This window comes from Pungitius pungitius, chromosome 16 (genome assembly GCF_949316345.1).
Source record: "Pungitius pungitius chromosome 16, fPunPun2.1, whole genome shotgun sequence".
NCBI lineage: Eukaryota > Metazoa > Chordata > Actinopteri > Perciformes > Gasterosteidae > Pungitius > Pungitius pungitius.
The window spans coordinates 8763682-8781238 of NC_084915.1; the positions used below are offsets into that span (position 1 = coordinate 8763682).

At 42.7% G+C, this 17557-nt stretch overlaps 2 protein-coding genes across 2 annotated transcripts; one reads left to right on the plus strand and one right to left on the minus strand.

Annotated features, from left to right (window-relative positions):
* Positions 1–1036: 1036 nt before the first annotated feature.
* Positions 1037–10218, plus strand: atp1b2b (ATPase Na+/K+ transporting subunit beta 2b). Its single transcript, XM_037466970.2, has 7 exons — positions 1037–1474; positions 4989–5117; positions 5220–5327; positions 5511–5716; positions 5962–6021; positions 6504–6599; positions 6738–10218. Exons 1-7 carry the CDS (start codon positions 1384–1386, stop codon positions 6900–6902), a joined length of 855 nt encoding a protein of 284 aa, XP_037322867.1. The 5' UTR covers positions 1037–1383; the 3' UTR covers positions 6903–10218.
* Positions 10219–11602: 1384 nt separating this feature from the next.
* Positions 11603–17349, minus strand: gltpd2b (glycolipid transfer protein domain containing 2b). Its single transcript, XM_037466969.2, has 4 exons — positions 16722–17349; positions 13415–13473; positions 13055–13233; positions 11603–12931 (listed from the first exon to the last, which is right to left on the minus strand). The coding sequence occupies exons 1-4, from the start codon at positions 16789–16791 to the stop codon at positions 12325–12327; spliced, it is 915 nt and encodes a 304-aa protein (XP_037322866.1). The 5' UTR covers positions 16792–17349; the 3' UTR covers positions 11603–12324.
* Between the last annotated feature and the right edge of the window lie 208 nt (positions 17350–17557).

Genomic DNA, 17557 nt, shown 5'->3' on the forward strand with positions numbered 1-17557 from the left:
GCACAGATGTTGAGCCCAACAGACTCATCATTGTTTTGCGTGGCGTCTCATCGGAGATATTTTCCAAGCTGCAGTAGAAGTAACAAAGGGAGAGAAGCGGATGCGGATTCCTCGTCATCGCACTATATTTCGATCAGTTCTAATTGCAGAATCTCCTCCACAATACAGTGGATATAGTCGCTAATGAAACTCTGGACACGCGTTCTTCTTATGGTTTTATTATGAACCAGGAAAACAAACAGAACTCCAACAACTTCAACCCACCCCCCCAAACATCACATTCCCATAGGCGGCACTAAGATGATTGACATCACATCATGAGCCCTTCGTTGACCTTATAATCTCAGTAAATGTGAAACCTCGCTCACAGAACATGTCAGTTCGTTACAATATTTGTTTAGACTTTGATGCGGGCCAATAAAAAATGAATGGCGGGACGCAGTTGGCACGTGGGCCGTAGTTTGGACACCACGGACTAAAGCAGACCTCTCACTGCCTCCATAGTTTGAATTCAGTAGTTTTTTGGCTTTATCTTCAGTTAAATGTAGCCTTCAACCCGTGTTACCTGTAGCTCGCAATTCGCAACCAATGTAAAAAATTAATACAAATAAAAATAGTATGCTGGTCAGGTTGAAGTTTATACTTTAATCGTTTTCACAGTTGACATATCTCAAAGGTATGTTTATTCTGACGAGATTAATCCGTAAATTACCCCCCTGCATTATAATATAATATGAAAAATATTAATTAAACGCAACAAAGGGACTACGATTTATGACTGGAAACCACTAGGTTCCTTTAGAAATATCCGAGGAATATAATGTTGGGTTTTATTTGAGGTACGTGATGACGGGGGCCCTGAACGCCAATGAGAAGACGCCCTTCAGACAGCCCACGATTCGCTGTACAGGTCATCTTCCATGCGTTGGGCCAACGATCAGGGGAGATGCGGTGCAGATGATTGGCTGAGGCGGGAGAAGGAGGCGGGACCTTCTGCGCCGGGGATGGGGATGGGGGATGGGGGGGGGGGGGGTTGAGAGAGGCGGAAGGAGTGCTTTACCGCAGTATCACTAGACTTCTGCACCACTCATCAAAACTCTGCGGCATGCAGCGAAGGGCTGGGGGGAGGGCAGATATCAGGTCTACGCCAGTGAGCAGGAACGCGACATCGTTATTTCACTAGCCTTCTTTCTCGGACCACATCGTCTAAAGAAGTGTTCATACTTCAGTAGATCCGTCTAATTACCTCCTTTAATCCCATACCTGCAGATCTCTCTCTCTCTCTCTCTCTCTCTCCCTCTCTGCTCCACTGCTTGGCCAATTGTTCCCATCCGCAGCGCGGCGCGTTTACTTGAATTTAGGGGTTCGAACTTGTATGACAAAATGTCAAAAGATGCAGAGAAAAGCACGTGGAAGGAGTATATATGGAATCCGAGGACGAGGGAGTTCCTGGGCAGGACGGCTAGCAGCTGGGGTGAGTACAGTGCAGCTACAGCAATGCAGCAAACACGGCTCTGGAACCGGTCTCGGCCGCTGGCTCTTAAGCCTTCCCCAAAGCTTCACGGCAGGATTTTGAAAGGGTGCAACTGTAATATCAATTTCACAAAACAATCAAGCGGTTGCTGTGCCGCTGTGGTGAGTGCAGCTGTCGCCGTCCACTTTAGTCCGGCGCTGAAATGAAATATGAATGCGGTATTGTGGAAGCCAAGGGAGGAAGGAGACGAAAAAATCCCTTATTTATTAAATAATCCACGGCACTGGTTTCTCTGCGCAATGCACCCAGCATAAGGGTGGCGGCATATGGTCTTATTTTACATTTCAATTAGCCAGACTGCTGCAACACTGCTGAGACAGGTTCTGTTACAAAGCGCATATCATCAGCTTCTTTCGTTGGAAGCGATGAGAAGGCTTTAGCGAGCGTTGACATGACTTCTCCTTTTTTTTTTCGCCTCGGAGACAGGCTGCTGGGGTTAACTATAAATAGGTGTGTGGGCCTGCAGCTCTATTTTATGAGGATTCACCATGATGTCATTCATTTTCAGGGCTTTGCCCCCCCCCCTGAGATTATAAGGAAGACCCAATCCCAGCCTATCGGTAAAACAGGAGCATTGCCACCTGCTGTCCCACTTTCCGCCATACGACCAGCCTGCAAGGACCTCAAAGATTCATGAAATGATAGGGCGCATATGGCTTTGTTCTAATGACATTGGAGCGATTTAATCTGGGTAAAGCCGTGGGCCAAAAGCTATTTGTATCACCTCCAACCCAGCCCCTACCAGTGAGTGTAAATCAGTGAGGGATTTAATCCTAATCTAATGACTTCATTGGCTGATGGGGGGAAGTATCAATGCAGAGGGTAAGATCTAGGAAAGCAAACCACTTTCAGGAATTCAGCATATTTTTGGTTATCTCAAGACGGAGGGAATTTTCTCAGTGACGTTGCATCTTTGTGTTTGTAACAATTCTGAAAGAGATTATAGGTGCCACGGTGGGGATCGTTGACCACAGCTCCCTTTTCTTGAATCCTTGTTAATCCAGCTCATTGCGTCCCAGGTGCTTTGAGGTCCTGGTGGCCTTTTTAAGCTGTGCTCTCTGCGGCCTGTTTATTAGGCTATTTCTGTGGTCAGCCACTACATGCAGGTCTGCTAAACTCACCTTAGCACTTTCCCATTGTCCTCATGAGACATGCATTGTGCTTACTCTACCACCAGGTCCACTTTTTGGACCGTACACACACACAAAATCAGGTTGCCGTTCTCTTTTAAAAAGCAAATTTTGTTGTTCACATGTGCAGATCCTTAGATCAAAGGCTTCTTTGAGGATGACGCGCAGAACACTTGCTTGTGTGTTCGGCTTTGTGTAAAGAGATGCAAAGATATGGAAATAGCCTCGATAAAACAGAACGCTCCTGCCATTCTAATGTTATCCTGCCACCAGCCTACACCAGGCAACCATCTTCAAACAACTACCCCTACTTAAAATCAAACTGCACGATAGTAAATGATAGTAAATACATGATTTGACAATAAAAGATCCGCAGTGCATAGCTGTTTATTCTTTCTCCAGAACACGTCATTTTAGTTGTTTTTGATCACAAATTTACAAATCAGCCTGTCCTCCTTATTAATTCTGAAAGAATAGAGAAACCTCCTGCTATTATTGTTGAATAAAGAATGGGATGCTAAACCATCCCCACCTGGTCTTTTGTATGTCGCTTTCAACTGCCGTCAAACAAGGAAAGGGTGAAAGAGAGATGCTTCGCTTGTCCATCATCGGCATGGAGCGAGTGGGCGGACTGTGAACCTAACACCCTCCTTGCCAGGGGGAAAGCCACTCTGCCAGCACGGATGAACCCATATGCACGTGGTCACATCCAGTCTCCCCTGGGTGGGGTCATATTTGCGGCTTGCACCACTTCCCCTCTGGGTGACATAGAAAAACACTTTAACGTTTTGTTTTCTCACATCTTGTCTCCGATGCTTCTCTCGTTGTAGTGCCTCTGGCTCGGTCCGGGGCTTTGAGGGCTGACTCTTTAAATATTTAATGACTCATCTTGGGTCTTTTCCATTCAACAGATATTTCACTCGGCCTTTCAATCATTTTACCTCCGATAACAATGACTCTGGTACAGTTAGATGAAAAAGAAAAACACACACGCAAGCTATAAACCATCAAGATACCCCTCTGTAATTCCCAGAGTGGAGCAGCCTCCTCTTGACATTTTGTGGTGGTTTCCTGTGGGCCTTAATGTGTGGGGAGGCAGCTGCAGCAAGAGCGCTCCACTCCGGGGGGCCACGGCGAAGGCCTCAGGTGTCACAGAAAAGGGCAACTTATGTCCTTCTGCTCTCGATGTATGCAAGAACGTCTGAATGTCATCTAACCTCTGTGCTTTAAATATAATACAGCTGTGACAGTGGTACAATATTACAGATGATTACATTTGATTTGGTGATGAAACAAGTCAGTTCATGAGAAGCCGTCATTTTGATATGGAGCTCCTTAAATGTCATGCAAATGTATTGTCCTTCAGCTTCCAACTTTTAATGGGGAAAAACAAGGAATCAGGAGATGTTTTGCCATTTTTTGGCAGCCATTAATAATGATACGTTGTTCAATTGCAGGCCATGTAACATTATCACCTTGGTCTTTTTACAATGTTGTTGAAATAGGTCTAGTCAATGATAGCCTGTAATCTCCTGACCCTGATGCCCGGTCTCCAGGAGGTCCTTGTTCTCCCTCCTCTTATATCCCCCTCTGTTATCAGTCCCCGTCCCCCCCCTATGGACGGGGAATCGCTTGAGATTCAGAGACCAGCCTTTCAATCTTGGTTTAATGGATGCATGATTTTGAGCAATTACTTAATCAGTTTGAATTAATTTTAGACCATATTGTGCAGTTATATTTTACGTATGTAAAGGACGGTTCTTTGTGTGTGAGAGAGAAAGAAAGAGAGAGGCAGATGGTTTAATAGTTTAATGAGGATTAACTGGCCTCCCGTGAACACTATTGGTCCGAAAGTGACCACACAGAGACCGCACTGCAGCTACATTTAATTGTAATGAACTGATTCCATTACCTACATAGATTATTCCTACTAAAATGTGCATCACAGTAATTATGAAATGACTGCATACAAAACTGCAGATGGAGCTAATTTAGCCTTCATGGATTAATCAAAAAGCTTTCATGGTAATGCACCGCTACCAGCGCAAAGTGCATTGTGGGATAAAATATTTTTTTGAAAGTGTCAGTGAATAATAAAATATAGAAAGCTGTCAATGTATTGTATAATATGTATTTATTGAAATAAAAAAATATTTTCATCATTTATATCATTTGCATAATTTAGCTTTTCTAAATAGGCCTTCCTATCTCCTTTTGAATGGAATACAAGTTTCATTGTACAGAAGGAACACCGTCTATTGAGCTGAATACATTATCTATGATAATACTTACTGATATTGCTCCCAACTTCTCTCTGTCTGCAGGTCTTATTCTTCTCTTCTATGTAGTTTTCTACATCTTCCTTGCCGGCTTGTTTGCACTCACCATGTATGTCATGCTGCAGACTTTGGACGACCACAAACCAACCTGGCAAGACAGGCTCTCCACTCCAGGTGCAGTAGCTAACAATACAAATTGTGCAGACACAGGTCAAAGCCTGTGCGGCGCAGTGTCGTGAACCCCCCCCCCCCCCCCCGGTTGTCTCTCTTGTACAGGCATGGTGATTAGACCCAAAGCAGATGAGACCTATGAGATTGTCTATGACATCCAGAGCACTGAGACCTGGGACATGTACGCTCAGGCCCTGGACAAATTCCTGATACGTAAGTCTGGCTCTCGGCATCTCGTACAGTGACTCAAAAAGCTTACCGCTGTGGATTATCCTGCAATCTAAAATAAATAGTTTTACATAATAAGAGACAAGAGTAGGAGATTGTTTCTTACCATTGTTTCATTTGAGTCGTAAGCCCTTACAAACAATATGTGTATACTCCCTGCACCTGCAGCCTACAACAACTCTGTCCAGGCTGAGAAGAATAACGAGTGCACGCCAGACCAGTACTTCCTGCAGGAGGACAGCGGCGATGTGAAGAACAACCCGAAGCGCTCCTGTCAGTTCAACCGCACCATTCTGGAGGACTGCTCTGGAATCAATGATCGTTACTATGGATACCAGAAGGGCCAGCCATGTATCATCATCAAGCTGAATCGGGTATGAAAGAGAACGAACGAAGGAAGGAAAAGGGATGGTGTTGCTAGGCGACACTGAGTGACTGAGATAATGAAAGTGGTTGCAAATAACTATATCCCAGACTGAAAAGTCAGCATGAAGACAACACTCCCTTGGTTACTGCATTTATTATTAATTTTTTGGCATATTTTCAAAATGTATTTCCTATTCCCTTTTGTTTAACATGTGAATAGTGCTGGACTCATGCTGTCTCTCTGTCTCTTCAGGTAATTGGGATGCTGCCAGGGGTGAATGGACAGGCTCCGTTTGTCACCTGTGCTGCAAAGGTAATTCCCTTTTGTCTTTTCACAATAAAAGGTGTAACTTAGCAACTTCAACCCATTCATAGCTTGTGTGCCTCACTGTCATCTGCCACCTGTCACTCACCTATCTCCATTGATGTCTGTGCTTCTATCATCTCAACTATCATATATGCATTGCATGTCACTTATACCACCTCTGTCTGCGCCTCTTCTTTTCCCTTTTCGCCTGGCATTGCATTTCATTCATTTGCTCACTCTCAGAAATACAAAATTGGCAAAGATGAATGGGTAAGAACGGAACGTTATCCGTGTTTTTTAGACTTTAGATTGCATTAAAACACACGCAGTAGTGCGTATTTTAGATGTATATCAAGATTGTGTTTTGCATTAGATTGTGGGCATTTTGGGAAATTTGATTGAGACCAAACTAGATTTGCGGTGCTCACATTTTCCTCTTCAACGTATATGTAGTGCCTTTAACTCATGAAGTTGTTTCATTATATCAGAAAGAAGACTCTGACAAAATTGGAGAGATGATGTACTTCCCTGAAAATGGCACTTTTAACCTCATGTACTACCCTTACTATGGCAAGAAAGCTCAGGTAAGATTTTTTATGAACTCAATAGCAAATATTGCTTATAATTTCCGGGTAGCTATCACATATAGCTATAGTTTGTTAAATACTGGTCAGAATGCAGGAATTTCTGTGTTAAAGTTCTCCTGGGCCCTGTTTTTGCAGGTGAACTACTCTCAGCCTTTGGTTGCCGTTAAGTTCCTTAACATTACTACCAATGAAGATGTCAACGTTGAGTGCAAGATTAACGCCAACAACATTCCCATTGGAAGTGAAAGAGACAAGTTTGCCGGAAGAGTTTCTTTCAAGCTGAGGATCAACACTATCTAGGTTGACCCTTTTCCTCTCCTGAAAACTACTTTCTTCCCTCTCTGCAACATTGCACATAAACAGAAACAAATGTCAGTATTCACACCCTTTGTAGGAATTGTTTACAACCACCCCAAATGTTGGAGGAAATTGTTGGTCCAGTTGTGTGGTGATCTGGGGCCAGAATAAAAGGGTGGTAGTGCTGTCATTCTTTCTGTCTGTGTGCTTTGAGACAAATTCTTTTCTGTAAATTAGTTTCAGGTGAAGTCTATTTATACTGCATGAAAAGCTAGAGGATGAAAAGGATGTGAACATGTGTTTCCAAAGTTTGCAAGGATCAGCAACATTAACACTTTATTGCTGCTCCCCTCCTGCTGCCGCATCATAGAGTAACCCTCTATAAATATACACAACTTACAATACAACATGTGTATACCTACAGTATTTATACGGTATCATAACCTTATATCTGTACGTCTATTTTGTTGCACTTCAAAGAATAATCCAACTGAGTTGCATATATCTTGATGGGTGGATGCAGAGATGAAGCCATTTTGCATGTGTGTATTGTCTTTAGCGTGCTATGAGGGCAGGAGGCCCCTATGTCCCACCTCACTGCTATGTGTGAAACAAACTAATGGTAAACTACAGACCACCAGGAGGGGCCACACTGTCATCTACTGAACCTTACACATAGCAAGTGTGTATTTCTGAGAATAATACTGTAAGATTGACATCTCAAAAAACAGGGAGTTACAGGAGAGGTAAAAACCTTTAAGATTGTGTATGCTTGTGTGTGCGTGCGGGTGTGCGTGCGTGCGTGCGTGTGTGTGTGTGTGTGTGTGTGCTCCTTTTACGGGTTCCATTTCATACGGTAGGTCGGGAAGTTGCATGCGATGTGCAATATTCATTAAGTGGCATACATTATGAATGCCTGAGTCTGTTCTTTGGATAAGACGACTTTCATTTAATAATCATAATCATTTGATATTCAAACGGGTGGTTTGACCTGAGAGCACCATTTGAAACGGATGTCATTCATATTTGGGTTCCAATTTCAGATCAACAATTATGAAGGCAGACGTCTGTCGCGCTTCAGACATCTTCTCAACGTCACCTTAATTGGACAAAAAAAACCACAGCTGCCAATCAGCAAGTGGCTAAACAGGACAGTAATGCTCCGCAGGCCTTCAACCCACTGCGTGAATATCAAATGAAAACAGCAAAACGGATACTCCTGCTGCACGATGACACTGTGTCTATCAATTTATTCCTAAAGCTGAACCGAGAGCTCTTTTCTTGTGTCTCCATTTGAATTCATTTAAACACAAATATTTACAGTGTATATATATATACATGTTTCATTTATTGCATCTATTTCACATGTATCAGAAATAGATGCCATAGTTGGTTTTTGCCCCACATTTCACTCTTACGTGTAGAATATCCAGCCAGAAGATCAAAAGGTATAGTTTACATATTATTTTAATGGTTACTAGAGTCTTTGAATATGTAAGTTGGTAGTTTTATTGTCCTGTAGGAAATTAACAAAACAAATGTACTTCCTTGAATAATATTTGTTAACTTTTGGTTTTCTTGAGGTGTTTTCCACCGTTGTATGTAACAGTCCAAATGCAAAACAATCATAACTAGACAACCGACCTGTTGAAAAAGCATAGGTGAGACCCAGAGTTTGATGCTGTTTACACAAACGTTAATTTATTTTCTAGTACAAACCAGAAACACCTGCAACTGTTGGTTGGCAAAATCTGACCTCATTCTCTGATCCAGTTGACATAGAAAGACAGTTGGATCTGATGTGATTATCTGATTTACATTTGCATGGTTATTCATCATGACGGACACAAACAGTCATCAGAGGCTCCTTTTTGTGACCATCCACCGAGCAGTTCATGTGTTTCTCCTCTGGCATTCTTACAACACTTACTTAATCTCTTAATCTGGTCTCACTAATCCAGAGCAGGAACGCTCAACTTCTTTACCCTACTTTGTTGCTCCTCCTCCTCGTGTCAAACGCTTGAATCACTGTCTTCAAAATATACAAAGCGAGGCTCATTCTAAAAAAAATGCATTCAATCCTATTTTACCCTAATCATTCGTAAATTGAACCCTATTATATCACATCATGGCAAATCAAATCTTCTGCTTCACGACCCTAATTGGCCACTCTCGTTTTACTCATGTGCATGTGGAGATTAGTTCTTCAACCAAAGACCTTCATGGCAGTTTAAATTGAATTTGTTTGTGCTGCACTGACAAATCCTCAGCAGAGATACTGTAGGATCCAAGCGTTAGGCACTCTGTGTTATTTAAAGGTCCACCCTTACATAATAATGATAAAAATAATAATAAAAACGATTCGGCACAAAAGCAACGTGTTTCACTACAACATAACAGTGCCTCCTGGTGGACAGACAGTGTTATTACCCAGTGTCCCAGAATGTTATTTCCTGTTATCTCCATTTATATGGGGTTTTTTTTTTTTGTGATAATTTGGAGATGTCCTATAAAAGCAATATATTTATTTCTTGTGGGGCTGTATGTTTTTGTATTTATTAGAAAGGCTGTAACTAAGTTGGTTTATCACCAAGAGCCTGATATACATACAGGGAAGAAAGTAAAGATACACGCAGTCAGGCAAGTTTGCCAGTGTGCATTATCATGACGGAATATGAAAAGTGTTTTATTTATAAAAGAGTATTTTTATTGTTATTTTGTGGAGAGAATGTATGTGGGAGCTATCTTATAACTGTTCTGCATTCCATTCAACAAATGGCAAAATGTTAGCAGCTTGGTTGGAAACATCTTGATGTAGAAACTTATTTTGATATGTTTAGGTCTTGACTACTACTGATTGATTAGTTATTTGAGGACGTTAAAAGATTGAAATGAAAGTTCTCGGAAGTCCGGGGTCTGTGTTTCAGCAGTGAGACACAGTGATTAAAGTACATTAAAAGTAAATACTTCATAAAGAACTCAATGGCAAAACCTTCATGAACATTTGAGACCATCACTTGCACAATGCAAATGTCAGAGAGAGATTACATTATTCACGTTTAAAATAAGGCATAAATTCAACAAACCTCCTTTTCCCCACTTAACCCCTTGTCTTACATCGTTGTATTGCCTGAGACTGCGGTGTAGGTATAGTTAAAAAGAGAAATCCATGAAATTCTGTTGACATACTCTTGCCCCAAAAAGATGATGATTCTATTGTGGAACTTCATTTTTTTTGTTGCTCCTACTGTATGTATATTTTTGCTCATGTTTACTGCAAACCAAGATAGATAAATAAATAAATGTCATTTAAGGGAAATCAGGCTCCCACGTATTTGTTGCTTCTCAGTCGTCATAATGGGATGAGAGAAGGGATTTTTAAAATCCTGGGCTAATCCTTCATGACGTGAGGTTAATTGAATCCATGTCAGCAAACATATAAAAAAATCTGTGACCCAAACTTTTGCGCTTTACCCAAATCTTACTGCTTGAAACACTCCTACTGTCTCATGCACAGACAGAAAGTACAGAAGTATTGGGATAAGAGGCTTTCAGACTTTGACTATTGAGGGCCAGAAAGATGCAATCAGTCCTCTTCTTTACCGCCTATTCCTAGAGGATCACATGGGCTGGAATCAATCCGAGCTCCGGGGTCCACCAGGGCTGACGTAGACAAACCATTCGCTCACACACCTACGGTTAATTTAGAGTCACCCCAAAGCATGCAAGAGCAAAGTATCAAAAGGTGATTACGTAGTGGAGATTCCACCAGCAACAAGGCATCCTCCTACACACAGTGAAGGTTAAAGGTCACAGATTAAAGTCGCTTGGATTCTAGTACAACAAGTAGTTGTTCAGAATCGTGAACAATGATCGACCAGAGCTCAGAAATGTGTGGACTGTTTTAGTTGGTATTCTTTTTTTTGTTCTTCCCTTTTGGAGGCCGCTTTGCTTTAGTCTGCCGCCGGCTGCTTGAGAAGATTACAGTTGAAGTGTGCTTCCGCTCCCTGACCTTCAACTAGCTCCTGTGTCCTGTTGACTCAGAGTCCTCAGGCTCTATTCTTATCTGTCCTTTCTTCCCTTTCTCATCAGAAAGAGAGAGCACAGTCCAGTTAAAGGGAGAGACTCCGGATTACGTGGCATTAGAGGTATTTGTGGGTTTGAAATATTCCAATCGAGAGGAGCACGGGTGATAGATGCTCACACACGTTTAGGACTTAGCTATATACGTGCATAGGTTTACAGAATATGTATGTATTTGTAAGTGTTTCACTAGTGTCTGTGAGACGTAAGAGTGTCTCAGTAGTGAGTGCGAGAGTGTCTCAGTAGTGAGTGCGAGAGTGTCTCAATAGTTAAGTCCAAAACGGTCCCTCATACTGTTCTCTCTGTTACACACACATTTTGTGTATATACGTAAATCCTGAATAATATGCAACATTTTGATAAGCTTTTGATCAGGAGTTCATCTGGTATTTAAGCCATTTAATTCAATTTTTACTTACAAACAAAAAGATCAAATAAAGAGGAACTGCATTTGTAATGGGGCTTTAAAAAAAAAAACATTTCCACAAACTGTGTCCAGGAGGGTCATAGAGGACAGATTATATCCACCATGATGAAAGCAAGTGAAGATTAGTCTGTAGCCGAGCACCGGATCCCCTGCCTGATGGTGGTTAACATCACACACGGTTATCACGTCACTGGACCATCTGGATCGTTTCTTTTTATTTAATAATTATGAACATGATACAAAAATTGACAAAATACAACAGAGAAATGTATTTTTCCACACTCACACCACAGATGCTACGAAGCATCATTTGTTCCTTTTGTTCAGCATATGGCGATTTCTGTTGTGTAATATCTCTTTAATTGGGATGGATTGGTCCCAGATTTAAAGGCCACAAGGCATCTCGACCGAGCCAGTCACCATTCTAAATCCACAAGCATGAGCTACAATTAAACAGCACATTTTCAATTGCATTTTACTACGTATTAGTTCTAGAATCTGATGCAATCCATCACAAAATCGAATGACGAATGCTGAGAAACACTATAAGCTTAACAAAGGCCGCTAGCTGTATTGCACAGGGTTGCTCTAGGTGTGTGGTCCCCATGTCATATGCGCACCTGCTTGAATAATACAAATTCTTGTGCCTGAATGCATCGGCTGTCTTAAAAATGCCTTTAAGGTGAGAAGCTGAGTCATAATCTCATTAAGTGTAATAAAGATTGCCCACAGGCCAAGAGCAAACTCTCTTTCAGTATCAGTTGATTGTAAACGCAGCACTTTGGGTGGGAATGGGGGAGTATGGCCCATGTGAAAAGTTTATTAAATTATCCTTGTGGAATTCTCATCACGTCTGTTAGCTAGACGTTTAAGTGCGAAGCCCAGGAGGCCGCGGGGGCAGTGCAAGTCGCTTCACTATGGCAAGTCCAGCATGTTGTTTTCCTCCAGGGCCCTCTGCGTCCTGTCATAAACCTCCCCGATGGCCCGAGCGACTCTGTTCAGCACCGTGTTCAGCTCCTCCTGGCTCTTGACGCACACCAACTTGAAGAAGAAAGCCCGCTCCGGCATGGCGATGAAGGCCAGCTCGGCGGCCCGGCGGACGAACCAGGTGTGGTGGTTGGCGAGGGTGCTCTGGTAGGCCTCTCGGCACAGCTCCGAGGGGCTCCTCAGCCGGCCGCCCACCGGCGTCTCGGCCAGCTTCTGCAGGAAGAGCTTCAGCCAGAGCAGAGCGCGGTGCAGACGCAGAAGTGTCCTGCAACCGGAGTCCGTCTGGTGGTTGAAGTCCACCAGTCCTCGGTTCAGCTCCACCCAGATCATGGAGCGCACCGAGTGATAAGCGCTAGCGTGCTGTGAGCCCTCCGGATTGTTCTCTGTCCTCACACTGTTTATTGAATGTATATCCGGGCCCAGCTCGGCTTCGGGGCTCTCTTTTGCTAACAGGGCCAGTTGACGGATTATGGAAGTCTTGCTTTCTATCTCTTTAGAAATCAGTCCCACCATGGGGCCCAGGGCCTCCATAAACCTGGAGGAGTAAACCAGAAGAAGATGAATCATCTTACAGAGTCCAGCATGCCGTAAAAATGAGGTATTTCTTCCTATTGGCTGTAAATAAATCCAGCTCTCCCGCTTTATCTGATTATCTTACTTCACAAGCTCGTCCCAGCTGGACAGATACGGCTGCATTAGCACGTCCGAGGTGTAGGCTGGTCCTGCCAGCAGGTGGGAGAGCAGGAGTGACACCTGGAACGTCTGACCAGGGCACACCTCCAAGATTCTGGGGCCCTCAGCCCCATCGCCATCACTGCTGTTGTACAGCTGGTGGATCTGACAGTTGGGAAGGGGGGGGGGGATTAAGGGTAGAGTGTGAGAGTGGGGGCGATTGACAGGGGACAAAGAAAGAGGGAAAGCAGAAATGATTCACTGCATTTAAATTAGCCATCTGCTTGGCAACATCAGCCTTATGGGGGAAATGTGGTTAGTTATAATAATCTGTGTGTGCTCTTACCGTGTTCACTTGATTATATCCTTTCAAACAAGGTTTCCAGTGGTAATCCAAACCTCCTTCTGCAGTGAGACATTGTAAAGAGAAACTGTTTTGTCTGATAATACTGGAACTCTGTTTCAAACACAATTTTTGAATTTGCATTCGACACATAAGACAAACTGAATTATAGGCGAGCAAGTAGATTTGTATAGCACATTTCAACAACAAGGGTATTCAAAATGCTTCACATAAAGCCATTAAAATCATCAAAACCTAAGGGAAAAGAGTGTTTTATTAATTCAATTGTACCAACGTAGAAAAAGTCTTACTTAGGACTGTTTTAGATTCCCAGAACAAAGGTTACTTCCCTGAACTAAAGCGTTTGAATAAGCAGCATCTTTAAATCGGGTTAAATTAAAGGCAGCAGCAAACAGAAAGGTGTTCAGTATTTAAAGCAGTGTAGTCTCAGCAGATTTCTGGGAATGTGTTCCAGATACTTTATGTGGAGCAGAAAAACTGATTTGGTTGTGACTTTGGCAACAGAGCGGAGACCTGTCCCAGACGACCTGGGGGTCAGACATGTATTTTGTTGCTAAACTATTCAGTGCTTTATAAACCCACAGCGGGGTATTAAAGTCAATTCTTTGTTGGAGAGGAAGCTGGTGTAAAGGCCTCAGAACTAGAGTGATCCATTTTCTTGGTCTGAGTGAGGACACAAGCTGCAGCTTATAGACCTGGGACCAGAGCGAGTCCAGTCCAGTCTACTGAAGATGAATGGATGAGGACAACATTTCCCAAACCCTGTGGTTATATAAGTCCTTAAATCCTTGATATATTCTCCATGTGATACTTTTGTAATTGTCTTTGTGTGGCGGTTGAGGTTGAAGTCTGAATCCATTTGTCACGGTTTGGTCTCTCTTCCTGTTTTAGTTTGAAGTTTCATGTTCCTTGTGGTCCTGGGTAACTTCACTTCCTGCCTTGTCCTGTGATTGCCTGATTGATTCCACCTGTGTCCAATCACCTGCACCTCCCTTGTGTATTTATGCCCTGTGTGCCAGTTGTCCTTTGTCGCGTCATTGTCTACTGTCACTCGTCGTTGGAGCACGTCTTGGTTTCATTTTGGAATAAAGAGCACTTGGTCTAGAAAACTCTGCGTTTGAGTCCTCCCTGCATCCTGCTCCAGCTGCGATCCTGACACCATCACTACACCTAGATTTACGGTTTGTTTTTTTAACATCATTGATCGAAGAGGAGCGCTGACTTCTGTTTTATCTTTGTTATATTGACAATTCTGGCACATCCAGTTTCTGATTTGTTCGTAGTGTTCAATGTGACTCAATTTCCGCAAGCAATTTGGAGTCATGTTTCTGATCACCTAATGAATGAGACATAAGGGAAGAAATCTAGCTCTCTAGCTGCTAAAGGCTACAACATGTTAACCAACGATAGTGTAACTTTGTGTGAGCAGAGGGTTGTTAGAGCTTGTTCACTGACTCTGGCTAATCCAGCTGAAAACCACGTTATGAGAACCAAACAATGAGCCGAAACTCGCTCTAAAGCTCCTTAATGCTGAGATGAGCTGCAGATTCCGGTACCAAGTATTTTTAGGTTCATTACAACGAGCGACTCATTTTTATATAGCCAGATTCTCATTTGAGTCATAATTTGTTGTTTAAAAAAAATAATGATTACAGCCAATTTGAACAAGTATAAAGTAGTAAACCCTTGGAAAAGAAAAATGGCGTGAAGGGCCCCCGGCAGTATACGGCCCGCATTAGCAACTTGTGGAGCTGGTGCTACAAGCTACTTTCTATTGGAAAGAGGTTGGCAACACAGGAGTGGGTTGTACCATTAAAAAAAGAAAATACTCTTTGTGGATTTTGCAATCTTAACAACATATAGGCAATAAACATCATACAGCAAAAAAGACAAGTAGATAGGCAAAAGTTTTAATCCCTTTGAGTTTTAATTTCCTTCACTCCACACATCACTCCATAAGATAATTTAGTGGGATCAATTTTGGACCTCATCAAACATCTCTAACATGAATCCATTGAGCCACAAGACACGGACTAGTATAGTGCACTGACTAGTATTATACTGTAGCAATACTTTATGTTGCAGTTATAAAATTAACTGAATATTAAGCCCCTTAAAACAGATAGATAGAGAAGCCTCTCTTAAAATTCAAATTAGGGCCTTAAATTGTACATTTGTTGTTTTCCAGCACACATTATTCAATGCAACTATGGTTTAATTCAGTTTACTGAAGTCGCACTAATCCACACTGTTGTTGGGGACGTCCTGTCAGGAGGTCTCCAGACCACACAGATAAGGAACAGGTGTATTCGACCACCTTACAATTAAAAGCCAAACTTCCTGACACATGACTCGGCTCATCACCCTCACTAAGCCACCAAACTCTTAATTAAAACTCAACACATTCTTATAAACATGTCCGTGATCTACTGTAGATGTTGCCAAAAATGATTTTTCCTCTGCAAACTAAGTGCTGTATCTAAATGTTACTGTGAGGAGGCTGTTCATGCTCCCAAATGAACTTTCCTTTCAGCTCTGTTTTCACTCTCAAATCTCACTAAAGTCTCTCAAATCTTTAAAATCTCGCCCAACCAAGAGGAAAATATCCCATGATCCCATTGAACATAGTTACACTGCTTGCCAGATGTTTGTTCCCATTCAAAAACTGTTGATCTTTGGTTTTTTATATATATATATATATATATATATATATATATATATATATATACACACACACACAGAGAGAATTGTGGATTTAAAACGAAAGGAACAATTAAAGTTACTCATTTTTATACAAAACAATACTTATTTGCTGTACCGTATAATTTTGATACTATCATGTATAAGCCAACCTAACACGACACGGGTAAATATGTTTTTGCAAACCTATTTGATAGTCAAGGATTTCCCACCATAAGATACAAAGGGTTTGGGGCCGTTTTGCATTAAAAACCTTTAGATATCATCTTACCCCCAAACCCATCATTATGTATAAAAATAGTTTTATCTTTATCTTAAACAACTCATGTGAATAACATAGTCGCTATATAATCTCCCACTTCCACTTGGGAATAATGTTGTTACATTTTTATTATAAAAGGTGAGCAGTAAGTGGTGTGACCATCATGTTTGATCCTGCAGCCACCATGTGACACATTCCTGCCGAGGAGCGCATGCATTTCATACAAGGGAGGGATTGTTTGGGTTAATAGCACAACATAGAAAGCCCACATGGCAGCTCACACACTCTCACACACACACACACACACACACACAGAGGACTACTCACGGATCCACAGGGAGCCGAGGAACAGCAGCAGGACTACGATAGCAGCAGCAGCTTTGCCCTTAACACCCATGCTGAAGTCCACTTTGGGCTGCGCCGGCTTCCTCCTCTTTGTCCCTATATCTTGCCACCTCTGTGTCTCACATGAGTCCTTGTTCCCTTGCACTGGCTGTCACCACAGTCACTCTCCGTTGGCCCTCTGACTCCAACCCCCCCAGCCCCTCCACCCCCCAACCCCGTTCTCGCAAATCTTTCATACTCCTCCCCAAAAGCTTAAATTAAAAGTGATCTCAAGCATTGCACCTCCCAGAGTGCTGCTTTCCCTGGTGCCACTGAGACGACTCAGCCTGCCGCAGCTCTTTCCATTGGCTTTCTTGCATCCGCGTCTTTCCTCTTTCGTGCCTTTGTTTCGGACTGATTTGGAAGCTGCTTTTTCTCTTGTAGTGTTGCTCAATCCGAGAGTCCAGAGATCAGTCACTGGCTGATAATGCAGAGGCGACGCAGCTTGTCCTCCAGTAACCCCCTTCCCCCGGATTCATCTGCGATATAAGCGCTGTATTCCTGGTCAGTCCGGGTGAACACTTGCTCCTTCTCCTCTCCTACCACCTCTCTACAACCGTCCCTCTTCATCCTCTCTCACCCACACGCGCACACACACGCCCCCCCCCCCCCCCACACACACACACACCCACCACCACAACTACCACACATTACAGCACTGCTGACACACATCTGTTGGTTTGAAAGGGAGTAGGACATGAAACATATGAATATCTCAGGACACTCGTAATATAAACAAATGTATTCATTCCCCCACTTTTACATGTTTAATGCAACCT

Coding starts and splice junctions, on each gene's coding strand:
- atp1b2b (XM_037466970.2), top strand. CDS start 1,384: ATGTCAAAAGATGCAGAGAAAAGCACGTGGAAGGAGTATATATGGAAT. Junction 5,717..5,961: donor TCATCATCAAGCTGAATCGG/GTATGAAAGAGA, acceptor CTGTCTCTTCAG/GTAATTGGGATGCTGCCAGG. Junction 6,022..6,503: donor TTGTCACCTGTGCTGCAAAG/GTAATTCCCTTT, acceptor TCATTATATCAG/AAAGAAGACTCTGACAAAAT.
- gltpd2b (XM_037466969.2), bottom strand. CDS start 16,791: ATGGGTGTTAAGGGCAAAGCTGCTGCTGCTATCGTAGTCCTGCTGCTG. Junction 13,234..13,414: donor GATATAATCAAGTGAACACG/GTAAGAGCACAC, acceptor CCCAACTGTCAG/ATCCACCAGCTGTACAACAG. Junction 12,932..13,054: donor AGCTGGGACGAGCTTGTGAA/GTAAGATAATCA, acceptor TTACTCCTCCAG/GTTTATGGAGGCCCTGGGCC.